Genomic DNA, 9,105 nt, shown 5'->3' with positions numbered 1-9,105 from the left:
TTCATGGCCAACAGGTGCATGAGAAGGTGCTCAACATCACCGATCAGGTGAGGCTTGCACGAGTCCTTCCTACTGTGACTTCCACACCCCCTCTGCCCCTCTAACTCCTTTTTTCTCCCCACTAGGGCCACCTCATTCTTCAGTCTTGGTTTCTCCTCCTTAGCTTGGTTTCCAAAAATTCTGCCCCCTTGCCTTCCTCCCTGGCCCGCTCATCCACCATCAGAGCTACAATGACATAAATTTTTCTTGAACTTCTGATCCTGAAAAGTAACTGCCGGCCTGACCTGTGGTGGCGCAGTGGATAAAGCATTGACCTGAAATGCTGAGGTCGCTGGTTCAAAACCCTGGGCTTGCCTGGTCAAGGCACATATGGGAGTTGATGCTTCCTGCTCCTCCCCCTCTTCTCTCTCTCCTCTCTCTCTCTCCACCCCCTTTCTAAAATGAATTAAAAAAAAGAAAGTTTTAAAAAAGAAGAGTAACTGCCCCTGGACATCTGCATGGTGATGTCCTTGCAGCCCTGAAGTTCCTCCTGTCCAAGCTCACCTCTATTTCCCCCCCACACCCGCCCCTCCTCTGTGTGCCTGTCTCTCTGAGCACATGCCACCAGCACATGGATGCCCAGCCGGCGCTCAGGGTGTCATCCATTCAGTACCTGCCCCCTCTAAGCCTCCACCTCAGTCCTCAGCTCTGTCATTGCCACCTTATTGATACTGCTTCTAATTCTTCCTCCTCATAACCACACCTTCCATCTCCATTCAGACCCTTGTCCTTTCCTGCAAGGACTATGGCAACAGACTCCCCTGATCCTCTTTCCTGCATTCTTCCCCCCAAAATACCTGTTCTCTACTCTGCACCTTGAGTGACCTTTTGAAAATGTCATCACATCATGAAGTCAGTTAAGTTGTAGGTAAATCAAGTTTGATTCTATTGAGTGAAAGTGGCAAGAAGGGGTATTTGTGAGGTGGTCAGAAGTCAGATAATAGGTGAACTTTTCTGTCATGCTAAAGCACTGGGTCTTTATTCTGTGGAGAACAAAATCATCGAGAGACTTTTAAGCAGGAGAGCGACAAGGTGGAGCTAGAATTTTAAATGCGTAGGGTAGAGGATGGTGACGTGGAAGGAAAGATGGCAGCATCCAGGCCAGAAATCAAGAACTCCAAATGGGAATGGTGGCCCAGGGGTGTCTGCCATACATGGACACAGGGATGGAGCTAAGGCTTGCTCTTAGAGTTTTACTGGATTTTGGAGGAGAAACAGACTTTCTGGGAAGGTCGAGATGTCTAATTCTTAGACAACTATGGGAAGACCAGGTGGGTCTGTCCAGGAATGAAGCATCCTGGGTTTGTTGTATGGGAGAGAGTTTTGTTTGAAAATGCAGCCTCTCTCTCACTTTCTTGCACAGCAGGAATTTATGAAGTGTCTTCTATTTTACATGTTTCCCTTGGGCAGGGTGACAAGTGCATTTCTCTGGCCCTGGGAACTCAGATGGATTGTTACGGTCTGTGTGGGGTCCCATGTTGGTCTTACCTGGGACAAAGACCGCTGTGATTGATCAGGGATGTCTGCTTTGGGCACGGATATGGGAAGTGGGGATGTGAGAGCCATATTCTGCTATCTGTATCCTGAAGTTTCCTCTGAGAAGGGACAGAGTAAGAGCAGTCATATTGTATTCTCTTCAAAGGGTGCCACCACTAGAAGCCAACTTAAACACCAGATAAATAATATGAAAACTGTAAGATCCAAGATAGGAAACATTCAAGCCCGAAGTAAACAGCCCTTTGCTTTCCAACATGGTGGAAGCTCTCGACCTCTGTCCCTGAAATGTGGACCCTGGCTTTCCATGAAACGGAAGAGTGAACTGATGACGAGGCAATATAAGAAGACAGTGATTCGTCATCAGACACAAATGAGGACAAGCTAATAGACGGGAGTTTTGACAGTGATAAGGAATTGTATAAATTTTATAATGAATAAAACTTGAGTTCAATAACTTTATGTAATACATTTTTTTTCAAATTTTGGGCTCCAAAATTAAGGTGCATCTTATACATAGGTATGTTGTATACATGGGGAAACACAGTATTTTGTACTGTGTTGCCACTCACTGTGCTAGACACAGGGAACACTACAGCATGAACTCATTGTTCCACTGCATTATGTCATTGATCACTTCTCATATGTGCCCTGACTGGGGCTCTAGCCAGTGCCACAGGGTTAGAGCTAATGACCTCAGCATGCATGATTCCAAGGTCGAACTGGCAACCTCACATTGGAACTGATGTCCTTGGGCTGGGAACAACTGTCCTCAATGCCCCAAAGGCAAGGGCCAGACTTTTTACTTTTATTTATTTTATTTTACTTTTTTGCATCATAGATTTTTATTTCCAATATAGTCAATATTAATCATTATTTACTATCTCACATAAACAGAAAGCTTTTTGGGGGTTCTTTATTTTCTTTAGTAAAAGGGTCATGGAACACAAAAGGGAGAAAAAACACTGTGGTATATGCTCAGCCATGATTGGCCGTGATTGGCTCTGACCTCATAAGGGCACAATTGTGATGGAATAACAAAGTAACCTATATAAGGCCCTGGCTGGGCTGAGCATTTTGTCTTTTACGGCCCAGGGAGCGTTACAGTGACCTGAGGTTTTAGACACGTTTGGACTGTGATTTGGATTTGGATTTGGACTGTTTTGGACAATTCTCTTTGGATTTTGATTTGTGGACTTGGATTGATTGTATTGGATTTGGAACTCAGACTGTGACTTGGACTAGTCTATCTGGATCTTGATTTGGTTAAGGCGTGAATTTACAACATCGCCAAGTCACCATGTTTGGTGACTATGGAGCAACAACTTGGTGGATGATGGGCGACGTGGGGAATCATGTCTTTGTTCGTACCCTGGGCACAGGGGGCTTTGGCACAGTTAAGCTAGCCCAGCACGTCCTAACGGGCATATGCATCACCATAAAAATTGTAAGTTTAAAGGACTGCCCAAACGCCATCCGGGAGGTTGAGTTTCTTAAAGCATTAAACCATCCAAATGTTGTCAAGCTGGTGGAGGTGATTGTCAGGGACTCCAAACTACATCATCATGGAATACATCAGTGGTGGTGACCTCTTTGATTATTTACTAAGGGACCGCCCTATCACCAAGGCAGAAGCACGACGCATTTTTAGACAGCTCCTTTCAGCCCTTTAGTACTGCGACAGGCTGAATATCATGCACAGGGACCTGAAGCTGGAGAACATCCTGGTCGATGCGAATAAAAATATCAGAATAACAGACTTTGGTTTAGGGAGGAAGGTGCAAAGGGATGAACTGAAAACATACTGTGGGACTGTGAACTGTATGGCACCCGAGATGCTGCTGGAGCAAACTTATGAGGGCCGGAAGGTAGATATCTGGGACCTCGGTGTAATTCCCTTTCACATGGTAACAGGATGGTCACCATTTAAGAGCCAGGACTTAACTAAAGTGAAAAAGAACATCATGATTGGGAACTTCAGAATACCAGGTTATTTGTCAGTGGAGTGTCAAGCCTTACTCAAGAACTTAATGGCTCTCAATCCCAGCGAGAAGTCAGCCGCTGATGAACTCTTCCAACATCCATGGGTAATTAACAGCCAAAAGGAACAACTAGAGCCATACAGCGACATGCCCCGGGGCAACCTGGACCCCGAAATTGTAGCAGAAATGAACTTCATCGGCTTCCAGCACCCTGAGATATGGAAGGCACTGATGGGACAGTCATACAATCACATAATGGGGACCTACCTCCTCTTGGAGGCCAGGAAATATAAGAGGAAGGGGAGCACTGTCCCCTTAAGGCCCTGCCCTCAGTCTCTTGACATTGTCCTTCCCTCAGCCCAGGTTTCGGTGGAGGAGGACTCTGCCAGTATCTCAGGAGAAGGTATGTCCAACCCAGAGTCCCAGGCCAGCACTTCACCTTCTGGCCCTGCCTCCCGGGCTAGTGCTCCACCATCTGGCCCAGACTCCCAGGCCAGTACTCCATCATCTGGCCCCGCCTCCTGGGCTAGCACTCCACCATCTGGCCCAGACTCCTGGGTCAGCGCTCCACCACCCAGCCCCAAGTCCTGGCTCAGCACTCCACCATCCAGCCCCAAGTTCTGGGCCAGTGCTCCACCATCTGGCCCTGCCTCCTGGGCCAGCACTCCACCATCTGGCCCAGACTCCCAGGTCAGAGCTCCACCATCTGGCCTAGCCTCCCATGTCAGCACTCCACCATCTGGCCCAGCCTACCGGGTCAGCACTCCACCACCCAGCCCCAAGTCCTGGCTTAGCACTCCACCATCCAGTCCCAAGTCCTGGCTCAGCACTCCACCATCCAGCCCCAAGTCCCAGGCCAGCGCTCTACCATCCAGCCCCAAGTCCCGGGCCAGCGCTCTACCATCCAGCCTTAAATCCCGGGCCAGAGCTCCACCATATGGCCCAGCCCCCTGTGCCAGCGCTCCACCATTTGGCCTAGCCTCCCAGGCCAGCGCTCCACCATCCGGCCCAGCCTCCCGGGCCGGAGCTCCACCATCCACCCACATCCAGCCTAGCCTCCCGGGCTGGCACTCCACCATCCGGCCCAGCCTCCCGGGCCAGCGCTCCACCATCCAGCCAAGAGAACATGAATGCTGCTTGCAGCCCAGAGCTCCAGCCTGACTCTGTGTGCTCCCTCCCCACACCTAGCAGCCATAACACCAGCTGCGGGAGTAGAACCCAAGAAGAAAGGACTGGGCTGCCTGATGGTGGGACCCCAGCCTCTCCTGGCCACCGCCACGGCTGGCGGAGGGTGACCAGGAGGTTCTTAAGAGGCTTTTTAAAATGCCTCTGTTGTGGCCCATCCAAGACAAAGTCAACAGTCCGAAGGGCAAGAGTCACACCAGTTTGACGTGTTGATGGCGAAGGCAAGATGCGGGTGAAGTCAGTATTTTAAATGCTGAATAACAGGTATATTTTCACTTAGCTGCACTTTCCAACTTTTCTTAGGAAAATCATTAACCATGATTTGTGTATGTGTGTGTGTTTAAAATCCTTGCCACAATTCTGCAATTAGTCCTTGAGTAGGCAGCAAAGTTGCCCCTGTGAGAAACAGCTCAATTGCAAACCAATGCCTGGAATTCTGAGCATCTGTCCTATTATTTGTTAAAACTACTGACTGTCTTCACAATCTAGCTTATCTTAAAACAGGGGTCCCTAAGCTTTTTACACAGGGGGCCAGTTCACTGTCCCTCAGACCGTTGGAGGGCCAGACAATAAAAAAAACTATGAACAAATCCCTATGCACACTGCACATATCTTATTTTAAAGTAAAAAAACAAAACGGGAATAAATACAATATTTAAAATAAAGAACAAGTAAATTTAAATCAACAAACTGACCAGTATTTCAATGGGAACTATGGGCCTGCTTTTGGCTAATGAGATGGTCAATGTGCTCCTCTCACTGACCATCAGTGAAAGAGGTGCCTTTTCCGGAAGTGAAGCGGGGGCCGGATAAATGGCTTCAGGGGGCCGCATGTGGCCCGGGGGACGTAGTTTGGAGACCCCTGTCTTAAAATGTAAGATAGTTCTTTTCCAAAGAGCAGCATATGGACCTCACTTTTAACCTCTGGAAGTTGGATTTTTCTTCATGTAAGGAGTCTACAGTTGCCCTCAAAAGGGAATATATCATAAATTTCAATTATATCTGCATTTTAAAGTCAGAAGACCTTCCACTTACCTTTTATATGTACTGATGGCCATCCTCATAATCCCTCTTTTTGAGCTGCTTTCAGAGCCTCCCAAAGAGAATTCTGTGATGCTACACAGCTTACAATATTATATCAGCATTTCAAACATAACCAATAAATTTGGTGACTATTCACATATCCATTTTCTCATGAAGCATTGGTAAATGAGCAGCTTTAACTTTTATATGGTTTTGAGAGATTAAGTAAATGGAGGTAGTCATCCTCAAGCACAGAATATTTACGTGTGATTTTTTTTTAAAGGTTTATTTTGGCTTTTCTTTCTTTTTTTTGGTATTTTTCTAAAGTTGGAAATGGGGAGGCAGTCAGACAGACTCCTGCATGCACCCTCCAGGATCCACCCGGCATGCCCACCAGGGGGTGATGCTCTGCCCATCCGGGGCATCACTCTGTTGCAACCAGAGCCCTTCTAGGACCTGAGGCAGAGGCCATGGAGCCATCTTCAGCACCTGGGCCAACTTTGCTCCAGTGGAGCCTTGGCTGCAGGAGGGGAAGAGAGAAACAGAGAGGAAGGAGAGGGGGAGGGGTGATGCAGATGGGTACTTCTCCTGTGTGCCCTGGCCGGGAATCAAACCCAGGACTCCTGCACACCAGGCTGATGCTCTACCACTGAGCCTACCAGCCAGGGCCATGTGATTACTTCTAACTCAAGCTGTCTGTTTATTGTTATAATTCAAAAATAATCAGAAGATTAATAAACATAGTTTGCATGCTCTTTGAAATTATGATAGCTTCTTCTCTTTTGACAAGCCCAGGGAAAAAGTACTGATATTAAAAAAAATCAATACCACTAGCTCCCATAAATGCAGTTTTCAAATATATAGTAGTTCTATTTCCACAACAGCATTTAACATTCATAAAAATTTTAAACATTAAAAATAGTTTCTCTGTTGAACAGCCCAAACTAGTAGACACACACAATGTTAATTATTCATTTACATTTGCATTCTTGAGAGACCATAAATAATAAATCCCACTAACCCTGTTCTCTTGAATTTCAACATTATTTATATTGAGCTCATATTTCAATCTTCTAGGTACCTAACCTACCCCTATTGTTACTTTATGTCTTTAAAGAAGAATAAAAGGGATGACTCAAGAATACATGTCTGTGAATATGTATGTCCCAGTTCTTGGTCTTCTTTGGAGCCATTTACTACAGGGTTAATCCAATGCCAAAAACAACATCATGAGGTCAAAGCACATTGGATAATGGAAGAGAGGACACATTAAAGAGTCGGATGGCCCAGGTTCCTGTCTGGCTCTTAGAAGTCAGACCATTGTGCAGGAGCCGGGTTCCAGGGGCCAGTCCTTAGGTGCTCATACTCTCTTTAAGTGCTACAGGCAGTGCTGTCTGAGACACATCATGGGCACGACTGAGAGCCCCGGTGTGTCCTGAGAGCAGGTCTCATACTGCTGGCCTATGCTGAGCCATTATAAAGGAAGCAGAAACCACAGTGATAACTGCCACAGAACTCCATCTTCACCAGGACACTCTGGTGCCGACAGACTCTCCAACAGTCATCTTGTGTCCCTTACTACACAAGTTCAGGAAACTTGCTTTGCCACTGCCCTGGTTCCTGGATTCTTGGGTCACATCTGTTCTGAGTGCCATGGAACTGCCTAAAGTGGGTCATCTGAACCTGTCCAACTAAGATTGACTACAACCCTGACCAAGAACATTGCCATCTGGTGCCAAAACATCTATTTTTCCTGACTGCTTATCTATAGTCAGACAACTCTGGATTAACAAGAGCAAAGGTGTGTGTGATCTGATGACTGAATGGCAGGGATTCCGCTTGGAGCTGCACAAGCTCTACCTTACCTAGTCCCTATAAGCTCATATGAGGGAGTACTGAGTGCGCTCACCCTACAGGAGAGGAAACTGAGCCTCAAGGATTGGGAAGCTTCCTGAGTCATAGAGTTAATAAGTCACTAAGCCTGGCTTTGCACACCTCAGGCTGAGCATGGCCTATATAATCACTTCACAAACCACTTCTTATGAGAAAGACAAGATGAAGTCTGACCTGGAAAAAGAATCTGGCCAAGAGAGTACATTTGTGTGTTATTAAGAAAACTATTCAATAGAATCAAGAGCTTTTATCAGTAGTAACCCAAAATAATATACAAATCAAACCAAAGATTTAGCTTCAGCCCTGGCTGGTTGGCTCAGCGGTAGAGCGTTGGCCTGGCATGCGGGGGACCCGGTTTGATTCCTGGCCAGGGCACATAGGAGAAGCACCTATTTGCTTCTCCACCCCACCCCCACCTTCCTCTCTCTCTCTTCCCCTCCCGCAGCCAAGGCTCCATTGGAGCAAAGATGGTCTGAGCGCTGGGGATGGCTCCTTGGCCTCTGACCCAGGTGCTGGAGTGGCTCTGGTCGTGGCAGAGTGATGCCTTGGAGGAGCAGACCATGGCCCCTGGTGGGCAGAGCTTTGCCCCTGGTGGGTGTGCCAGGTGGATCCTGGTCGGGCACATGCGAGAGTCTGTCTGACTGTCTCTCCCCATTTCCAGCTTCAGAAAAATACAAAAAAAAGATTTAGCTTTATAAATCAAACTCATACTTCTGCATTTTCCTATGACTGTCCACCGCTCAATCAAGGATCCTAAATCTATTCCTACTTATCAGCACAACCTTCATCATAAAGGCACTGAGTTTCAGGAATTCAACTGAGCCCACTTCACTACAATCCACACAGATCAGGGCATTCAGCATCAGTTACATGTAATCAAGAAAGAAATGTCCAACCTGACCACCTACAGTTGGGGGGCAGAGATTTGCAACATCAGTAAGCATACAGTACTGGCAAGCTTCCTCTCTCTCTAGATGGAGGTAACAGTCTTCTATATGAATTCTTTCATCCACTGTCTATGCTCCTCCCAGTATGTCCCCCACAATGCAGCCACAGTGCCCTTTCCAAAACACAAGTGTGATCATGTCTCTAGTCCTAGAACACTGCTCCCTCCCCTCTTCTAGTTAGTTCTCCTGACCCTTTGGTTAGACTTCAACAATTCTGACCATCAGTTCCTGGGCAAACCTCCCCTGTCCTTTCTGACCTTGTTAAATTTGATTGATTCTTTAAATTTTATTAATCTTACATTACTGAAAATATTGTATGTCCTTAGAGTACCACGAGCCTCTTCACAGGCTGTGCTGCAGGCTGCAATGTCACACCTACAGCAGTTTGCTTGTCTGTCTAGCATCTCTCTATGCACTCAGCACAGTGCAGGACACTGCAGAGAGACTCATAGGTGTTTGCTGAGTAAAGGTAAGTGATCTGCTGAAGTTAATGGGGGTGGGAGGACATCAATTTGCATTTGTACTTGGACACCATTAAATTT

The 9,105-nt window shown here is 46.8% G+C and overlaps 1 protein-coding gene across 1 annotated transcript; it reads left to right on the top strand.

The window, feature by feature from the left end:
* Positions 1-3,227: 3,227 nt before the first annotated feature.
* Positions 3,228-4,676, top strand: LOC136318249 (serine/threonine-protein kinase MARK2-like). Its single transcript, XM_066250633.1, has one exon. The coding sequence runs from the start codon at positions 3,228-3,230 to the stop codon at positions 4,674-4,676; it is 1,449 nt and encodes a 482-aa protein (XP_066106730.1).
* Positions 4,677-9,105: the final 4,429 nt, after the last annotated feature.

This window comes from Saccopteryx bilineata, unplaced genomic scaffold (assembly GCF_036850765.1).
Source record: "Saccopteryx bilineata isolate mSacBil1 unplaced genomic scaffold, mSacBil1_pri_phased_curated manual_scaffold_22, whole genome shotgun sequence".
NCBI classification, from domain to species: domain Eukaryota; kingdom Metazoa; phylum Chordata; class Mammalia; order Chiroptera; family Emballonuridae; genus Saccopteryx; species Saccopteryx bilineata.
This window is presented reverse-complemented; position numbering and strand designations above follow the sequence as displayed.

Bases quoted from the DNA above. Each gene is read 5' to 3' on its own strand.
- LOC136318249 (XM_066250633.1), top strand. From the start codon at position 3,228: ATGCACAGGGACCTGAAGCTGGAGAACATCCTGGTCGATGCGAATAAA.